At 37.3% G+C, this 20,788-nt stretch overlaps 1 protein-coding gene across 1 annotated transcript in view; it reads right to left on the bottom strand.

Annotated features, from left to right (window-relative positions):
• Mctp2 (multiple C2 domains, transmembrane 2) overlaps nucleotides 1-20,788 on the bottom strand; it is a 233,957-nt gene that overhangs the window by 60,903 nt on the left and 152,266 nt on the right. The window contains exons 15-17 of the mRNA XM_005381603.2: nucleotides 15,527-15,628; nucleotides 14,187-14,261; nucleotides 11,196-11,315 (exon numbers count right to left, since the gene is read on the bottom strand). Of these exons, the coding sequence (XP_005381660.1) occupies nucleotides 11,196-11,315; nucleotides 14,187-14,261; nucleotides 15,527-15,628 (297 nt within the window). The remainder of the gene's footprint in view (nucleotides 1-11,195; nucleotides 11,316-14,186; nucleotides 14,262-15,526; nucleotides 15,629-20,788) is intronic.

Genomic DNA, 20,788 nt, shown 5'->3' with positions numbered 1-20,788 from the left:
AATTCTAACACAGCATTATGTCTAAGCAACCAGAGGTATCCACAAAAGTTAGACCTAATCAAAGGGATATGGAGCTAACTTTACCTTCAAGGTAAGTAAAAATAAAACAATAAAGAGGTTTAAAATGGTAAGTTGTCATATAAAGTCTGTACCAACTTGGTCATATTCTGAATTTTATTTCTTCTAGATAAAGATGAACATACTTAAGAATGTTTGAAAAAAATTACAAAGCCAAAACAGAAAATTACACAACATGGAAATTAATTTTTTACTAATGTAATGTTATGCTTATAGATTATTATATCAAATTAAAATTAAATGGCTGAAATGAAAATCCCCAAGTAGTCCACAGAAATTTACCATGGGAGTTTTATCATTTATGAGTTTCTATCGCCACCTGCAGGACTACCTTCAACCAAACTCAAGCAATCATCAAGCTATTTGCTTTTTTTATTTTTTCTTTTTCTCCTTCCAATTCTTTAGGGAGGCTGTTAAATTTCCAGGAAATCTGTTATTGTTTGAAAACACGTACATTATTGCTTCTCGGCCTTTTGGCTAAGATCAAGTGAAAACATGTACATTATAAAGAGCTTTATAATCACCAATAAGATGTAAAATTAAAGTGGCTAGAAGGGGTATTGTGAATGAAGACACAGGCAGTCAAATTTTCAACAGCTGAACATATAAGCCAGTTTCATGTTTTGCCCAAAAGAGTTTGAAAAGGAAGAATTAGCACATAGATGTTTACTTTAAAATTTGTGATGGATTTCATTGGTTTCCAAACAAAAATATTTGTTACTATAGTTCACAAAATTTTATATTGCATGTATGTAGATTAGCCCAGAGTTGGAAAATATTATTATTAGCAAAGGCATCCTTAATGCCCCTTTTCTCTTTAAAAAGCAAAATGCAAAACTATTTCATACAAAAATGTGATTATGGCCCAATAAATTAAGAGCAAGATTTTACAACAAAAAATTTTTATAGTGAAAAACTCACTCCAACCCCAATATCACAGATTTTCATCATCACTACCTCTGTTGTCATTATCATCTTTGTTATCATCATCACTACTGGCAAAATATCTCAATGTGGAAAAGAATTTTTTTTTTTTTTTTGGTTTTTCTCCGGTACCAGGAAGCGAACTCACGACCTTGCGCTTGCCAGGCAGGCGCTTTTGCCGCTGAGCTAAATCCCCAGCCCCTCAATGTGGAAAATTTATTTGCTACAAGAAGGGTCGGTCAAGTGCATACACAGTATCAGTAAGACTTAGGGCCTTAGATGGCATATTCCCCTCCTGAGTAGCAACTCCACAGACTGTTTCCCAAATGTAACACTTGAATCTGTGGATGCTATGTAGATGCACTTCATACTGATGAAGTAAAACCACATTTGCAAAGTTTATGACCATAAAATCCATGCTTTATAAAAACGGTGCAGGTCTGAGAACTTGCAACAAGTTATGCAGCTTCCCGGCAACCAGGGTACCGAAACCCTGTGTTCTCCTCTCTGGATGAATACAAAAGCCCCGCCCACTTCACATCCTATGTCTCCATCATTTCTAGACTAAAACAGCAATCTTGGGTACCTCACTCCATACCGACAGTCCCAAGAAGTGGATTTCTTCTTTTTTTTCCCATAAAAAAAAAAAAAGAAGCATCCCTGACAATAAGCCAAAATGGAAACATGGAAACGTTCAAAATCTTGGGCAAAAATAGCAAAGTCATTTTAAAGGACCAAAAAATGTGACTTTGTATTATGAGAGAATCCCAGGGAGATTAAGACAGTCAGCAAGCACTGTAAAAGAGCGTTGCTTAGATGATTGCACCTTGAATATGATTGTGCTGTGTCTTCGTATCTTTTGGGGAAGGGCATAAGTGAGATCATTACTCTAAGGCCAGTGACAATCTTTCCCACAAATACATCGGTTAATTAAAAAGCCAATGATACATACTTAAGATAGATGAAAAAGCAAATCTTTCTAAATCATAAATCAAATGCAAAAGTATAATATGCTATAGTAAACCCTAACCAGCCCACAATGAAGGTTTCTCTCCATAAACATCAGATCAGGCAGCTGGAATGATTACGGGGCTCTCTCGTAACTGTCACCTGTGGTGGCTCTAATTACAGGCTACCCGGGGCCAGTATCCCCACACCACACAGCAATAAAAGCGTCCTGCGCTCGCCAAGCCCAGCCAGACAATGAGAGCACACGCCACCTGATGCGGAGCCCCAAAAGATCAGCCAGAGAGACTAATAAAAATGACAGCTTAGACACAAATAACAAAGCTCAGACTGCAAAAAAGACAGGCAATAGCAAATTAGCCAGAAATGTAAGTGCTGAGCTTGGTTCCTTAACAGGTCAAAACCTATACAGAGATTGGCTATAATTGTTTCCACATACACCAGGTCCTTCTCTTTATTTCCACTTTTGCATTATACAAAATCACACACCCAGGTGTTACATTTAGAAATGGATGGGAAGAGTAAAAGTAAAAAAATATAAGAGGGGCTGGGGATTTAGTTCAGCGGCAAAAGCGCCTGCCTGGCAAGCGCAAGGTCGTGAGTTCGGTTCCCGGTACCGGAGAAAAACCAAAACCAAAAAAAAAAAAATATAAGATACTCCCCCATTTGAGAGTTGCTGATCTCAAAATCTTCTCAGCTCCTTCCTCTTCTAAGCCTCCTGCTGCTGGCCAGCTTTCGGTCATTTTGCTGCTACTTAGCAACAACCTGATGGGACCAAGTCATAAAAAGCCAAAGCAATGGATACCGGAAAAGATGATGATAAAGTTATTAGCATGTATTTAGAATTTGCCCACTCACGAGGCACACAGGCTGTTGGTTAAAGAGGGAGTTACAATAAAATGAAAGCAAATGATGTGCATTAATTTCAACATTCTTCCAAGAAGCACTGATTAGATGCCTGTTGTATACTCCACACTATCTGAAGCAGTATGGATTTAATCCTTTGCCTTTGCTATTTTGCAGCTTCTCCTATGCTATAGCGATCCTTCCACCATGTAGCTCTGCTATGATGCATAATTCTGTAATGGCTGACATTAACCTAACTAGGTCACTGGACGAAATTCCTCCCATTGTGATGTAATTTAATTTGTGAGGACAAACAGTAAGAACTATCATGTTCTTGCTGGTGGACTGCTGGGACTCCATGCTTTGGGACTTGGTGGTTGCATGCACAATAGCCAGTCCTACAAACAGTTGGTTTTTGTTATGGCTCGGATCTTAAATGTCACCCAAAGCCAGTGTTGAAAGCTTGGTCGCCAGCTGACTGCACTGGGAACTCTGAGAAGTGAGCCCTAGTTGGAGACAGTATGTCTCTGAAGAGTAAAACGGGCTCCCGGCCTTTCCTCTCTCTTGGAGCTTTCTGGCTGCCTGGAGGTGAGCAGTTTCCTCTCTGACCCATTTCCACTGCTGTGATGGTGATGTTTGTGTCAAAGCAATGCAGCCAACAAGCGATGCACTGAAAGCTCTAGAGCTATGAGCCCAAGTAAATCTTTCCTCCTTTGAAGTTGTTTTTCTTGTGTATTTTTCCCAGTGAAGGAAAGCTAAGACAGCTCTCAAGTAATCATCATAGTATCACACTGCTACTGAACAGGTCCTCCAATAGTCTCTGTACAACAGACTATCCTTTGCAAAGACTCTGTGTGTGTGTGTGTGTGTGTGTGTGTGTAAGGAAGCTCTTCTCTGAATTAGAAGAGCACCACCATCACCCATTGTTAGTTACATCAGATAATAATTCCTAGCAACACTTAATACTCATTTCACAGTTTTTATTTTTTGGCATGTATGTATGTATGTATGTATGTATGTAATGAGACAGGATCTTGCCGTGTAGCTCAGGCCGGCCTCAAATTCATGACGATCCTCCTTGCTTCAGCCTCCCCAGTGCTGGGATGACAGGCATGCACCATCATGCCAGGCTTATTTCATATTTTTTAAATGTACCCATGCTTATTATCTAGTTTGATCCCCCAAAAGCAAAAATCTATGATGTGATTTAATGATTTAAATACTAACTTTTGTTTACGAATGTGAGAAGGGAAGGTGGAAGGGAGCTGAGGGAAGTGAAAAAGAGGGCAAAGAAGTGAGGAGGCACTGGAGAGACGGTGGGTCGGAGAAGGAGAAGGAAGAGTAGGGATGAGGATGGGACAGCAGAAGACCAGGTGGGGAGGCATGAGCTGATGAAAGCTTAGTATAAAAATCTCACCTTTGCAAATCTGTATCTAACAGTGTGTCCGATACCGTAGCAGTGCTGGCGGACCTATGACGTGTGTGCTCCACCCCAGCCAGCTATTTGAAAGCTCTAAAAGGTTCACTATCACTGCTCTAGACCATCAATAGTTGTGGATGAGGAGGAAGAGAAACCATATCAAAGATGTTCAAGCATCAGCCCCATTAAGGAGCCACCTGACTTCTGAAGTCTTTTCTGTCTAAAAACGTAAGATCTGAACATGAAAATTGCATGCAAGTCTGAACTAGACTGAATTCACTAGACTCTGCAAAAAATACAATGGCTTCTAAGTCAAAGCCCAGAAGAAGCATTTCCAAAATGTCCTCTGCTTTCTGAGTACATCTGTGCATGCATGTGAGCCTGGCTATTGGAAATGTTCTATTACTTCTGTTGTTGTTTTTAAGTTTAAAGCAAAATGTGTGTGTGGAAGTGCTCCCCGCCAAAATGGAGGCAGTGCTGGTGAAGGGCAGCTCTGATACAGAGTCTGGCCCTGCAATACAAAATGCAAGTCGACCATTTTCTTGTTATCTAACACAGCTGTGTGAGCATAGCAACTTTTACTGCTCTAGGATTAAAGTAATAAAAATTTCATGTTTATTAGTCAAAATCAAGATGCTCCCAAATACCAAGTGATTTAAATCAGTGTATCTATGCTTCTGTCTGGATATTCAATTCAATTATAAGGTTGAAAATATAAACATGAAACGATGCTAAAATAGTTAATAGTGTCCTTTTACATTCAACAGATAATCTTTTTAATGCAATTATTGTAATTTTATTAAATGGCATAATTAGTTAATGCCTGAGAAGTTGTCAATAGAAGGTGCAATTATGTTGTAAAAATTATAATGACAATGTGCAGTGATGGATTGTTCTTATTAAAAATGCTAAAAACTTTAAAATATTTTTGAAAGTCTATTATCTAGTCTCCCATGAAAAGAGAGATGTAGGAAATCATTTTATAAATGTTGAAGCAAATAATAAAATTCTAAATAGTGTAAGCATTTTATATAGTGTATATATATACACACATTTTGCATGTACAGACACATGAGTGTGTGCCTATACAAACATATTAAAAGATATCTAGAAATTCTCTCCTTCATATAAAATGGTTATGACAACTGTGAAATTTCTTTTTTTCATCTTTACAGAAATACCATTCATCTCTGAGCTGCACCTGCACAAACACCCACCAAATGAACTGTGAATCTTCTTTGTGTGTCCAATAGTGATTTCTGCCACATGTGGAGAAAACCCCTCCCGTGAAAAAGTATAATCAACGGCAGGTAGCTGTAAATAAATTGGTGATAGAATTTTTATAAAAGTAAACATTTTAGACACAGTTAATACATAAACATCAAAGGGACACTTGACTAGCATTATTTAAAAACTCCAATCCCAAAACAAAATTGCAGTTTCATTTGTCAATTCTAATACAGCAAAGTGAATCTGAATGTTCTGTAAACTACAGAAGAGTCATCCAATTTTTACTGAACTGTTTGCCTGAAATGTTCTACGTGGCCACTTTTCCTACCTTCCAGGCCCTCTGCTTCTTAGTGTGTGCATGCACATACATATATGCACACACACACAAATACACATGCAGGCTCATGTGCTGTATGGTGGAAGGGTTGGTTCTATGACTGCTGCTGTTATTTTTCACTTCAAAGTGAAGTTATTTTATACTTGTCCATAGCCCAGGGTCTCTAAAAGCTAACATTTCTACAAATGTTAGACATAGGATATCATGAAGAAAGTGCAGAGTTTTATTCTTAACCTTATTGGGGGCAGAGATTGATTGAAGCATTAAACTATAGATCATATTACAAACCCTGTCAATTCTGGAGAGTGGATTCATTTTCCTATACTCCAGAAATTAAGGAATAAGTGACAGATGCTAAAGTCATAGTTTTATGAAGATACCCAGTGATATATGGTAGATTTAGGTTACTTTCTAACATCAAATGTTCAAGTAAAAATTTAATAAAATGAGGAAGCCATCAATGCCCCCAGGCACTTGCCTCCACAGGTGTAATAGGTGTGTACCTGCAAGGCTGGTGGAAAAAGAGAACTATATAAATGCAGTCCTAGTTTTCAAAGCATCAGGAGACCTTTGCTATTTAGAATATCCTTCTAATGACACCATCTGTCAATGTGAATGCTACTGTAACATTGGCTGTGTTGAAAAACACATTAATAGCATAATATAGGTAAAGATATTTTTATAGAAAATTTGGGAGCTTACTACATGAATATATATTAATAAAAAATAAAAAGTAACCAAAAGAAACATTCATGATGGTGCTACACTAAAAATATCACGGTGCAAAATTATCTTTGGGTAGCAAATTAGTTCCTTAAATAATGTAGCTATACTGAGACACTAAGGATATAGAACAGAGCTCTCCACTAACCAGAACTTGTACCTGTCACTTTGATTGCTATTGTGTTAAGATATTTTGAAGAAATGTACTAATGCAATCAATAACTGTTCTCTTGTCTTCCCCTATCCTTTATCTTGAAGAGTGTGGGAAATGGTGAAGAAAATCTGACTCCTACAATTATTTGTATTCAGCCTTCATTTTTCTTTTTCTTTGAACATCCTTCCATAAATTTAAGACTATCCCCAAAGCATAGGAATAAAGCTAAAAATTCCAGTTTGGGGATTAGTGTAGAATGAGAGAACAGGATTTTCTAGATCATCAAGCTAGAGTCCGTGGGTGTCATATACATACAGCAGCAGGGTTTGGGCTGTTCCCTGGGAATATTACAGGTATTTCTGCCTTCTGCTTCTTTGATCTTAGCTATGTCACCTGTGAATAAAGTGACTGCACTTGGGAATTATTCCCACCACACAATAAAGGTTTCTTTCCTCCAAAGCATCCTGGAGTCGATTTAACTTCTGTGCACATTATAGATATATCTATCTATCTATCTATCTAGATATAGTTGCTCCTATATTGAGTCAGCACCCAACTACAAGGACCATGAGACCAGCATCCTGTGCATTGATGACAGGAATAACTATGCATAGTTATGCCCAATAGTTATACATATGGATTCTCCAGCCAGATGACTTGAGCTTCAATCTTAGCTTTGTCTCTTAAAAGCATATGAGCTCTGAATTAACTTAATCTATATAGGCTCCCTTTTCTCATCTGTTAAAAGAAGATAGCAATTAGCACCTATAGCAGCAGCTTATTCTGAGAACAAAAGGAGTTAACATTTGTAGAATGTTTGGGACAATGCCTGATACAATGAAGTAGCATGAACTATTACTACCATTAGAGGTCAAAGACTGTGTTGGGAAAACCATGCACTTGTGCACAAAGCATCCTATCTTTTATAAAGCTATTCCTACAGAAATATATACATACTCTTACTTCTAGGCAAGGTATTTTAGTTGCATTTGGTCTCTTTCAATAAAATTGGCTCATATATTTGTCTTTCATCTGAAAAGTCAAGAATGCAATTTTTTTTGTTTTTTTGAGACAGGGTCTCGCTATGCAATTCAGGCTGGCCTTGAGCTCACTTTGTAGCCCAGGCTGGTCTCAAACTCACAATGATTCTCCTGCCTCAGCCTCCCAAGTGCTGGGATTACAGGCATAGCTCAAGAATGCAATTTTTGAAGGGAAAAACAGATATACATAATTTAGCACAAATAATTAAATAAAGTTTAGAAAGGCAATACACAAAACTATGTAGAAAACTTGGAGCAAGGAGAAAGACTCAAAAGACAGAATTAGAGAGATTTTTTAATATTCATCATCACAAAAATAACTGAGCCTGTGGAAACATGATTTAGAATGTTCTGACCACCCAAAAGCCCCAGTTTAATTTCTTACAATAACCATGAACTCAACAATATGCAGCAACATTGCCGCAGTGGAAGTCAAACGAATTCAAAGTAACTTTTCTCTCTTAGTGTTGGTGAAGCAGTCATATTCACAGGTGTTGAGGGGAAAATCTGAAGAGAGAGTGGGTTTATGCTTGAGCAATCTAAGTAGCTTAATTCTCCAATATCTGTCCACTACTTCTGACTGGACCTACGTGAACGTAGAACCTGTTGCTTTTCCTTAACAGCAGCTTTCCACAAGATATGAGCTACGTATTCACACACTCATAGAAATCCTTGGAAAATGTGTGGTTCAATTTCATAGTACCTTAAAATTAACAGCTAGAATAAACTAAACACATTGTAGAATTTACATGTTTTGTATCTTCTGGAAATAGAGACTAGGACATGAAGTTAATAGACTGTTTTATGTTTTCTCACAAAACAAGGTAACAAATCCCCTTCTATTTTGTCCTGTGTGGGGGCCCAACATCACCTCCAATATCTCTTGGAGCCCCACAGGGACAGCTCAGCCACAAAGGACCCTTTCACCCTGGTACAAGAAAACCCACAACCATTACTTATCCTGATTTCCAACAGAGGAGAAAAACCTTATAGTGCACTATGGTCATTTAATAAGTCCTTGGCTTAATAAACATACTTCAGACTACTACAAAACTGTTTTATTCTAGAAATGCAGAATCACCTTGTAGTGTCTCAGTGACACTGAAATCCATCATGGCTGGTAGTTGTAAATGTAGCATAAACTTTTGAACACAACTTTTTCAAATTAAGACTAAAATGTGTTGAAGTGATTCCCTTTCATTCTGGTATTTTCAGGACAAACAAACTCAGTATCTGCATATGCGTCTGTGTCTATATCTATCTATCTAGATATTGATATTTGAGACAGTGATGCACTAAATTGCCCAGGTGGCAGGATGTGGACTTGTGATCCTCCTGCCTCAGCTTTGCAAAGTGCCGGGATTTTAGGCATATCCAGCAAACACAAAATTTTAAAGAGAATAAAAAATAAGGAAAAAACAACAAAAATAATACAGAATTTCAAATCAAGATGATAGCAAGTTAACAAAGGTTGTTATACTGCATACTGTTATCATCAGAGTAGTTCTTTAGATTACCAGATATAGGCATGCAAAACTGATCAAACAGTTAAGCAAACCCAAAAGCAAGCACAATTTTTGAAACATATTTTCAATCTGTAGTTGGTCCAATCTGTGAATGCAGAAGCTGTGGCTATAGAGGGCTCATTGAACAATATTTCTAATTGATTCTGCATTTTTCCATGATATCCAGGGGGAAAAAATCCCCTAAATCCACAGGACGTGGGGTTATTCACAGTCTCATTAAACTTAGGTGTTCTGACAAAGCAGACTTTGGAAAACCAGGGATAGCAGCACCTTTTCAACCTCTTTTCTGTGGGGCTCAGGCATCTTGAGGCGAGATGCTTCTACCTGTGTTTGCTGGACGGCTCAGCTCTAAGTGGTGTCCAGCAGGGAGGGCTCCCTCAGTGAAAATGCAATGTCGAAGTGGCGCCCTGCCAAGGCCACTTCCTGTCTAGAAGTCCCCTCTCCTGGAAAACCTGTTTCAATGCATTTGTTCTAATCTTTCTTCTGATCAGGCCAGCAGCCCATTAATCATTCTTGTCATCCCCCTGCAGAACCCAGAGCACTAGATTTCTGTTTTTCTAAAATCATAGGGCCAGAAACTGAACTGGAGCAAGAGGAAATTCTCCACTCTTCCACATACTGGCAGGAGCACTGACTGGAAGAAGCCACCAATTGTGTGCCTTTTCCTCTTTTGGCCAGAGCTGCCCAGAACATTCCATGGAAAGTTTTGGAAGGGAATTCAGGTGGGAAGTGGAGCTGGGGAGGTTGGAGAGGAACTCAACACATGAAGCCACCAGCTGAGGAGGACATGAGAAATGGGTGTGGATAAACAAATGGCAAGATGATGAATATGGATTAACAAATGCCTTATTATCACTGCTCTGGCAAATTCAGACAGCAAAGAAGGTATATTCAAGGTAAATCTGCAGGCAGCATAGGTCTTTTGTGCTCTGAAGTGATAAAGAAATAAAATAGGCCAAACACAGTGTTCCTCAGTAGCAAAGAAAAAGCCAGTGATTCTATAAAAAAGATGGGAATGATCCTGAGTCCACTCACATCTTAAGCTCCCATGTTTTTTATAAGTCTGAGTCTGTGCAGTCAGAGAGAGCACTGAGGATATACTGACAACAGAAGACAGAACCATGTAACGTGAAGAAATCAGACTTAACTTGGACCATATCCTGTATCCACTCTGAGGCCACTCATCCACCATATGAACGCTACAGTGCTGTCTGCACAGCACAGCAACAAATGGCCAAGTGTACAGGATTTACCATTGAAGACTTGGTTTCTCCTCCCATGTTTAACACTAACAATCTGATGAAGAACAAGTCCCTTTATAAATGTGGGAGACTATCCAAAGATGCAAAGTGAAGGCTCTTTGCCAACTCAGAAGTCCCTCCAAGATTCTCGCACATTCCCAGAAGGCTTTGAGATCTCTTGCAGCTCTTTGATTCTATTATTTGATTATGCTTATCAGAGAAAATAGTGCATTTCATACACAGGAGCATTTCTTCAGGGTGTCCCTGAGTCAAACTGTAATGGGTAACAATCATGTCCCAAGTGGCCCTATATGAATAAATGGTTTAATATCAAAGTTTGTGAATGATTTACTTAAAACCTAAATTATAACCATTTAGTCACGGGATTTTTTTAGCTACCATTTTTCAAAAATTACTGGCAGCCATAGTACAGAAGAAGAGAAATATAGTCAATGGAGAGACAATGAATTTGGCTGGATAATAGCTATAGGGAACTCTTAAAATATGTAGAACATTGGCTCTTTTAAGCTCACCAAGAAATGGTACATGAGTGGGATGTGGGTAAATGAAAGGATTTTTGTGGGTAAATTTGACCTAATTATAATCTTAGAAAGACAAACCCCATATAATCCCTATGCCATAATGTATTTTAGAAAGAAGAAAGGATACAAATAAGCAGCAAATAATTTGAACATAAAAAGGAAGCTTACCACGAATGCTACTGCACTTCTTAGTGTTGACTCCCACTGGAAGCAGCTTTTAAGGAACTGAACTGTATTCCATATTGCCACAGTGAGTCTTTTCACACGGTCTACATCTCTTGATAAGATCTGATAAAAATAATAGAAAACAAGGAACTACATCTATGTACTGTAAATAGTACCTTCAGGTCTTATTACCTGATCATTTAAATTATATTCTGTAGAGGTACTAATTCAAAAAATAATTAGTAGAAAGTAAATGACCTGATACTTCTAAAATGTTTCTCAAAATTATTAGCATCCATAGAGGAAAAGCAAATCCAGTGCATATTTCAGCTCATTTCATGAAGAACAGCCCGTTGCAATAATGTTCAGCACAAATCAAGCTGGTAAAAGCTCTAACAATTAGGCATTTGATATAGGTAGGAGTGTGAGTGTGTGAGTGTGACAGACAGACAGAGACAGAGAGAAACACAGAGGAAGAGCTAAAAAGAAAGAGAGACAGAATGGGAATGAGTGTTGACATTTCATATGGGAGCAATTTGATCGATTAATCATGGAAATATAGTGTTATGGAGAGTGATGATGAACCTTTTAGAGGTTGAGTGCCCAAACTATAACCCAAACTCACTTATTTACTGCAAAGTGCCAACACTGCAATTAAACACGAATACTGAGGTTTTGTATTTAGAAAAATCAACTGCTATCCAAAGTTTGGCTGCTGGGATGAACTGGCTCTTGAGCCGACAGAGAGGGTGCTGCACGCCTGCTATGGCTCACGTGCCAAGGGATCACCAACACTGATTATACCTCTGAGTAAACCCAAAGTGTATAAGAAGGTGTTATGGTTTGTGTGTGGATGTCCCCCCAGAGCCTCATGCATTCATGCAGTGGGCTTCTAAAGTTTATGATTGATTCATGGTCCAGTGTAGGAATTATGGATGTGAGTGCTACACCTACCCTGGGGCAGGTGGTTTGCCTACAATATAAGGGAGGGAAAGAGGCTGCTTGCCACTCTTCTCCCCTTGTGCTCTTGTTGCTTTTGCTGTTTTCTGCCACCATGAGCTGTTGCCCTCTGCCACCATGAACTGTTGCCCTCTGCCACGTGCCACTCTGCCTTGGAGCCAGCTGATTACAGACTGAAACTGCCACAAAATGTAAGCTAAATAAATCTTTCCTTCCTTAATTTTGGGCATTGGGTATTTTGTCTCAGCAATGAGAGAAAAGTAACTAAGACAGAAAGGAATCAAATTCTCCTAATTCCTACCTGTGAAAGCTTGGGGAAGCGTCTTAACCATTCTCACAAAATACTGATAGTAGGTCTAACCTTACAAGTGGTTGTGAAATATAAGGACCTTAGAAAAATGCCTGTGATATATCAGATGCTTTTAAGAATATGTATCATAAGCAAAAGTTTCAACTTGATGAACACTTGGGGAAAGTAAGTGTGAGAGGCCTGTGGAGAGGGTGTTGCCCCATCCCAGATTTCAACCCACAACCCCTCAGTCCTCTCTGTGCCCAAAGCCAGCTCTCCTGGAGGTCTTGTTTTGCTAAGGAAATTTTTATTTCTCTCATTTGAAAGTAAATTCCTTTCAATTTGTTTGCAATGTAGTTACCCCATCTACCCCAACCCAGGTATTAACTTCCAAGTAAACAGAGCAAAAAGCAGCAATAATAAGACCTTTGCTCATATTACACAAAATAAATATTACACTCAATGCTAGGGTAGGCAAAAAAAAAAAAAAAACATGCAGATGCTTCCTTTTAGAAGAATCTGGAGGCCTTTTCCAAGTACGTCCAGAAGTTCATGGGAAACAAAAGGATGATAAGGCGCCTTTATATTTAACTGCTTTGTGTCATCCACAGCTGTCTACCCACAGGAAGAGGGGGAAGTAATAAATGCCTGAAAGGGGGAACACTTTGTTCTTTGCTACACTCTGAAGAAGGACAATGGATATGGGCTAAAATCCTGAGCTGTGTCTAAAGAGACAGGGAGAGACTCTGAACAACAACCAGAGAAAAGGTAATACAATAACAATGATAATTATAAGAATAATAGTGAGACTTCCCCTACTAGCCCCTGTTCTTCATGTAGGGTTGCACTGATAGGAGAATAATTTAGGGCAATAAACAAAGAGAGCAGGAGACAGTTAAGTCAAGAGGAGATAGCATGCTTACACACTCCAAATTTGGACAACACAAAAATGGTAAAAGCAGTCAGAGGAGAACTGAAGGCCAGGAATCTCCAAAGATGTGCTGGTTGAATGCCTGACCTACTCAACAGGCAGAGTAATTTTGAGGTTTTAAAACCCAGAGGTGAACAAGGGTGTGAGGAAGGACATTCAGGAAGACATGGATATTTGATGCTAGGAACTGTTCAGGGAATGATCTATGAGAAAGCTGAAGGGTGGACACTTTCTGCTTCATCCCATACATAGGCTGTAAGTTTTCTGCCTCTCCTTGAGCTGCCTAAAGCCCTTGTGTCTTGGTTACTTTTCTCTCATGGCTGGACAACATATCTGACGTCCAAAATAAAGAGAGAAAGGTTTATTTAGTTCACTATTCTTGGAGGTTTCAGTCCATACTCGGGTGGCTCCAAGGCAGAGTGGCACATGGCAGAGGGCAAATGTTCATGATGGCGGAAAACAGCAAAGGCAACAAGAGTAAAAAGGGAGGAATGGTGGCAAGCAGCCTCTTCCTCTCCCTTCCATATGCAAACTATCCACCCCAGGGCAGGTGTGGCACTCACACCCATAATCCCAGCACTGGATCACTGATCAATCAGAAATTCTAAAAGCCTGCCCCATGACTGCATGAGGTTTTGCAGGTACATCCAGATGCACACCATAACACCTTGTTTGGGGAAAGAAAGGCAAACAACTAGAAAGAAATGGAGAGGAAAAGAGAGTGGGAGAGAAGCACACAAGTCATGACAAAGAAGCCCTTGGGTACCGCACGCTCAGTGTACTCACATGCCATTTTGATACTATCTGGACTTACCTTTTTGGACAGCTTGCGGTTATCTTCAACAAAGCGCTTTTCTCTAGGAGTAAAGGTCCTAATACTGGCCTTGACCTAGAAAGATACCATTGTTTAAAATAGCAGTACTCATGTGGACTTTATTTTGCTTCTTAGTAACTGGAAAGAGCAGAGACAACAACACCTCAGGCCCTCAGGTCAAGGCAGGAAGCAGAGGTGATATTTGAATGCCCTCAGCTCTATGGTGTTTGAGGGATCTCATTCCATGAGAGGCCCTAGGTCTCAGACCTCAGCTAGGAGAATATTGTCACTACTTAGCTAACTCCACATGTGTGTATTTTATTTTTTTTTCACGTGTGTGTATTTTAAACCACTGCAGAGAATGAGGTGCACAACTTCTTAAACCAGTGTCTCTAAAAGCTAAAACCTCTTTCTAGTGTCTTTCTGAAGCAGGACTTTATCAATGATATCCGGCATGTGAAGAGTAGTTTTCAACTGGTGAAAAGCAATACCTCCCCAGGGAATCTCATTTCCTTTCAATGAGATGGAAGTAGATGAGCCATGGTAGCCCCATTTTACAGGAAATAAACTGAGATTCATAGTGATTTTGTGACTCTTACAAACCACCAGAGGAAGGAAAGAATAAAATTTAAGTCACTTCTTTTACGTAACATAAACAACTAAAAATAATCACTTAACCAGAATACTTTTAATTTAAGGATTGACTTTCCATCCCCTTAAACTTAGGTTTTCTCTGAGTATAATAATCTCTCAGTATAATCTATACACAAGGTGGCAGGAGACAAGGGGTCATCTATCTTGTAACCTGCACATATGATTTCCTTAAAGGGAAATGGAGAAAAAGGGAAGAAAATCAAAGAAACATACTCTTATTCTATACACTGTGCTCAAAGTTCTAGCACTACTGAAATGTACAAATATATACATATAATATATATATTATATGTTACATCAGACTCAAATATATATATATGAATAGATTTTATGGCATAAACTTTACACAGAATTATTTGAATATATATCATAAATTGTATTATGAAGAATACATCTACATTTTTATAAATTTCTATATGTTGATTTGTTATATAAAAACTATTTTCCCTTTTGTTATTTTTTTCTTTACATTTGGATCTATTATAATTTAAACACTACCAATTTGCTGACTCAACAGGGTTAATACAACTTGCAAGCTCAAGACAGGTTTAATGGTGAAGGTTTTTTTAAATATTCTCTTTTCTCTAGCGGCAACATTTCTGAAATACTGTACACTACTTTCCATCTCAGAAGGCCGTTTATTTTAGGTATATCAAAGCTGGGAGGTATGGACCAAGGAGACTTACCGGATTATATATGAGATCCATCTCTAAGTAGATAACTCCTTTAAAGGCTTGTTCTAAATCTTTGTTCTTTAACACATAACAATTTGGTTCTCCATCTCTAATCTGTTAAAATAAGAGATGATATATTTATTGGTGGAAACTTTCTGTGTAGTTTAAATGGAGTAGGCAAAACTAACTTTGGCAAAGTTGAGAATGTAGCATGGTTAGCAGATGAAATGAATATTAAACAGGTATTAAACCTATCACAAATCAGTTTTAACTACAGAATGCTATCATAATTGATTAGAAGCTAAAGTAATATTTACCAGCTCAATATTGGTATAGTAATAGAAAATTATTTGTACAAATCATGAATGGACTACATTTCCCTTTAAAAAAAAATCCAGCAGTTACATGTTTTCATATATTCAAAAATAACGAATATTCTACAAAATCCTGGGCCAAAATTCCTCATGACTGTCAAGGTCATGGGAAAGAATAAAGACTAATAATTCATCATAAATCAGAAGAGATTAGAAAGATAAGATGACTAAGTACTGTTTGGTATCTTTAATTGTATCCCAGAACAGAAAAAGGATATTAGGACACAATCTGGTGAAACCCAAATAAAAATCAGAGCTTAATTATTAATAATGCAGCCATGCCATTTGTTTTACATTTTGACAAACATATCATGGTAACTGAAGATGCTAACATTAGAGAAAACAGGGTAAAAGCTGTATAAGAACACACTCATCTGCAATTCCTTAGTTAATCTGAAAACATTCGCAAAAAGCTTATTAAATGTTTTAAAGACATTAATACAGAAGCTGATTTTTATAAAATGATCTCTATTTTACTGACTAGAAAATAATGCAAGTTAAATAAATGAAATCAGGCTAAAGTTGAGGTCAAAATCCAAAAACAAGTCCATATACACAAGGTATCAATAAATCTTCAAACAGGTTTATCAGTCTAAACTCTAAGCTACCTGCAGACCCGTGCATATAAGACAGCTCCTGTTTCATTTTAGAAACTATGAAAGGCACGAAGATTCCCATGAAAGGCATGTTAATTAGTTGGATTTCATCACACTTTTCAGAATGGACAGCAGGCAGGCTTTTATTATACACAGTAGTGGTATATATGCGCTGACTACACTTCTGGTTTTTAAGAACACACTGGTTAAGGCTATAAGGGCCTCGGCAAAATTGAAGATTATCAAACACTCTGTTTTGGAATTGAAATGATCAACAATTTGCTCAGTTTAGGAGATTCAACAACATGGAAATGGAGCCGTATTTTAAATAACTATTGCTGTCACTACAAGCATTCACACGAGTGTTCTTATAAACAGTGGTGGAAATGAGTTGACCAAGTCACAGGGGAAAACAGCAATTCCACTTTACAAGGGAGAGGTCATCTTCCTTCCCAAAGTCACCCCACCTTTCTCAGATTGAATAGCTTTTATGCAATATGATGGTTTTCCTGGCCATGGGCTAAGAGGAAGGGGGTGCCCCATAAAGACCCAGCTTCCTTCCTCAACGGTGTCCAAACAGGATTCAGAGCTTCTGCTGGGAAACACAGTCTCACTTAATAAATGGTGGGTGTTAAAGTTGAAAGAGATAAATACAAAAATAGCATGACAGTTTGCCAAGCTGCATTTGATCTAATTTAGCTTTGCTGCAGTCCGCAATCATTACACGGTATTCTTAAATTTTCCATTATTTCCTAAGGGTTAGGGAAGGTCAAAAGAACAGGAGGTATCAGAATAAAAAAGAAATATTTTATAGCAAAAATGAGGTTTGTTTTGTTTAGTTTTTTTTTTGTCTTTTAATTTGGTAAATGACCATTTCCTGTTACTCAATGTCCCTAGAATTGTGTCAGCAAAACCCAGAATCCATCTAGGGACATTAAAGCCATCATCAAAGCTAGATATAATTAAAGCTACTCATTGAACACTGCAATAGAAAGTCAATTTAAATCATACAAATTCAACAAGTTTAAAAATTATCAAAGAAACTAACGTCCTCCCAAACTTCCATAAATACCACAATTCTTTCCCCTGTATAGAAATTCAGCAGGAATGGGGCATGCATCTTTTAAAAGTTTCACCAAGAATCTATAATCATAAAAATAGTGTTACAAAAGGATTTAAGACTTTTGGCCAAAGTGACACTCTATAGATATTTTGTAACTTCAGTTTTTATCTACTGATATGGTTTTATATTAGCATATAGATCTAATTATTTTTTATTTTAAAGAGAATAATAACAAAAGAACAATAGCAAAATACCAACAAGATACACAAAAACAAAACAAAGCAAAAACAATAAAAATGATACAGAGTTTCAGAACGAAATGATAGGAATTAACAGGGGTTGTTATATTACATACTGTTATCTTCAATGAAGCTGCTCAGATTACCAGATGTAAGAATGCAAGATTGATAATCTGACTAATTTTTAAACTGCTATGTAGTGTTCAAAGTGCAAATAAATTCCAATTTATTAATGAATATTTGTTGATTTAACTTTTCAATCTGTTTGGTGCAAAGAATATATTTTTTAGATTATAAAGGATAGATGGAAGAGCAAATACACTAGTTTGGATTTGAAACATATTTGCATTAAGAACAAGTGAATGGATTTAAATATTTAGTGTATTAAATACAATGCTGAAAGGCTAACAGAGGAGACTATGCTTATAGAATATCCTTATCTCCCACTGTATTTATGAAACTGAACTTCCAACCCAAGAATATAGGTTAAAACATTCTCTTACATCCCAATTTGCCAAGCCCCTACATAGTCATTATAATAGGAAGTAAAAACTAACATATAGATTTTAGTCAAAAATTATAGTCAAAAGATTTAGTCAAAGATTATAGTCAAAAGCTGAGGTCATTATTTATACTTAGAACTCTGAAGATAATTTCTAACACTTTATCATTTAAAAGTATCTATTAAACAGGGTGATTATGTATACTCAAAAGAAAATTTAAAGGAGAAAATCTCTATATTTTATCTTTGTATATGAGATAGCACTTCAACTAATTTTGATGTCCCTGCCATCAAAGGCATAAAGGAGTGAAATAGATTTGAATTTATGACAAAAGGAGTACTCTGATACATACAGAGGGCCTTTCTGGGCTGATAGAGGAGCACTTCATTTTACTCATTTTATTTTACTGGTCTTGAAAGAAAAAAACTAGGTAATAGCTTTAACATCAATTTTGCAAGCTAAACTCTTAAAATTGACCTATCATCTACGGTTTTATATTCACCTTTTCATAGGCAAAGAATGTATGACAGTAGGCAATAACTTGAGGAAAGTATCTCCACCAGACAATGACGTAGATATGATCTAATTATGAACAGGAACTTCCATAACCAGGAAAATGGGCATTTTCACGTCCCTTAGATTATTTTCAGATACAATATAAACATCATAAACTTTTATCACAAGCATGCTAAGAGCTAATTCCCGGCCACGTTATTTTGTGTATGAGAGACTACAGGAAGTTTGTGTCAGAGTAAAGATTTAGGATTTTGGAGTCAAAGGAAAAGTTACCAAGAAAGCAGTCTGGTTTAAAATATTTAATCTAATCCACGATCATACTTAAACTAACCAACTTTTTTTTCTACATGAAAGAATATTAAATTTCCTTAAGTGAGCTGTAATTATAGAAAATATAGAAGGCTCTAAAAGTTGGTTGACTGAAGAGCTACCATTATTATGTCTGACTAAACAAATCTCTAGTTCAATGCCACACCAAATGATTCAATAGCAATGCTGAGCAGAATCTATAAGAAGGAATAAATGGAAGAAATGATATACACTGATGATAAAAATCAAAATGAAAGAGTCACATTGACTCCTTCACTTTTGATCTTTAAATTAGAAAATGTAGATGTGGATATAGACTAGCATTATCCGATTTGAGCTTTTTATTTCTTTGGGGAAAGGCAAAACACGTCAGTGTGATAAGGTGACACATCAGTTGGTCTCAAGTGATGCTCATGCAAAGTGATTTTCCAACAAAATGCCATGAGGACAGAAACATGGCCTAGCAGAGGTCAACAAATGTGCTTTATTTAGTAGCAACTCACACTGACCCCACTTGGAATCAGGCCTGGTTCTGACGACACGAGTTATAAACAACGTGAGAGATTCAAATGTCTGCTTGCACAGATACCAACCAGTAGATGCAGCCCCAGGTCATCCCCTCAAGCTCGCCTGACTCATGTATTTCACCTCCTTTCTCTTCCCAAGCAATCTCTCCACTCACTGCCCCCAAACCAAAACCACCTCTGAAGCTGGGAAATGGCCCAGAACCTTGACATGCTAGTTCTTATCAATCTACTCACCCTAAAATATGTTATTCTACAAAAGCAATATACGTTAATTCTAGAAATTGGATAAAATTTACCAAGTGAAATTTAACAAGAAAAATATAACAGTAATAATATTGAATCAATAAAAATTTAACAAATAAACACACATTTGTATTTTTCAATGTACATTTTTGTCTCTTATGAAATTAGAATTGTTAGGTGATATTTGGAATCCCAGAGGCAGATGAGCTGAGTTTAAATTCCAACTCTGCCTCAGACTTGATGGGAAACTAGATAAGTTACATAATCCCTCTGTTCTTTGTTTCCTGGTCTGTACAATGTGAATAAAAATAGTACAGATTTAGGAAGTGACTGTGAAATAATTCTGCAAAAGGCAACATTGTAACACTAAGGGGGGCATAGTAATTACATGTTAAACATTATCTAGATGCTGTAGTCTTCATTTACATCCTACTAACTTATCTTTCAAGTTTAACAGTGTATAGAAAGCATTATATTCCCCCCACCTAATCAATTTTCTTATATAATTCAGAATGGTTTTTCACTTTCTGAATATTCTATAATGAACTTGACTAATCTTGTTGCAACTCATTAAGATCATTTTCAATTGGTAACAATTGTAAACAGCATGATGAATTTATTCCTAGATATCTTTATGCACCCCAAGATACATGTCTTAAGATAAATGCCTAGAAATAGAGTTGCTTAGTCATGGGATATGGCTATGTTAAACCTTACGGCAGCACTGCCAATCTGCCTTTTGGAAATATGCTGACTTATATTCCTGGCCTCAGTAAAAAAGCCTGTCTATTTCTCTGTAGCTTCACCAACTTCAGGCATTTTAATTTTATATGTAGCAGTTTCTCTCTTAGTAAAATGATCTCATGTAACATGCACCTCTTCATAAGAAATGAAATTCTTCTTT

Source organism: Chinchilla lanigera, unplaced genomic scaffold (assembly GCF_000276665.1).
Source record: "Chinchilla lanigera isolate Chin_1 unplaced genomic scaffold, ChiLan1.0 scaffold00015, whole genome shotgun sequence".
In the NCBI taxonomy this organism is placed as follows: domain Eukaryota; kingdom Metazoa; phylum Chordata; class Mammalia; order Rodentia; family Chinchillidae; genus Chinchilla; species Chinchilla lanigera.
This window is presented reverse-complemented; position numbering and strand designations above follow the sequence as displayed.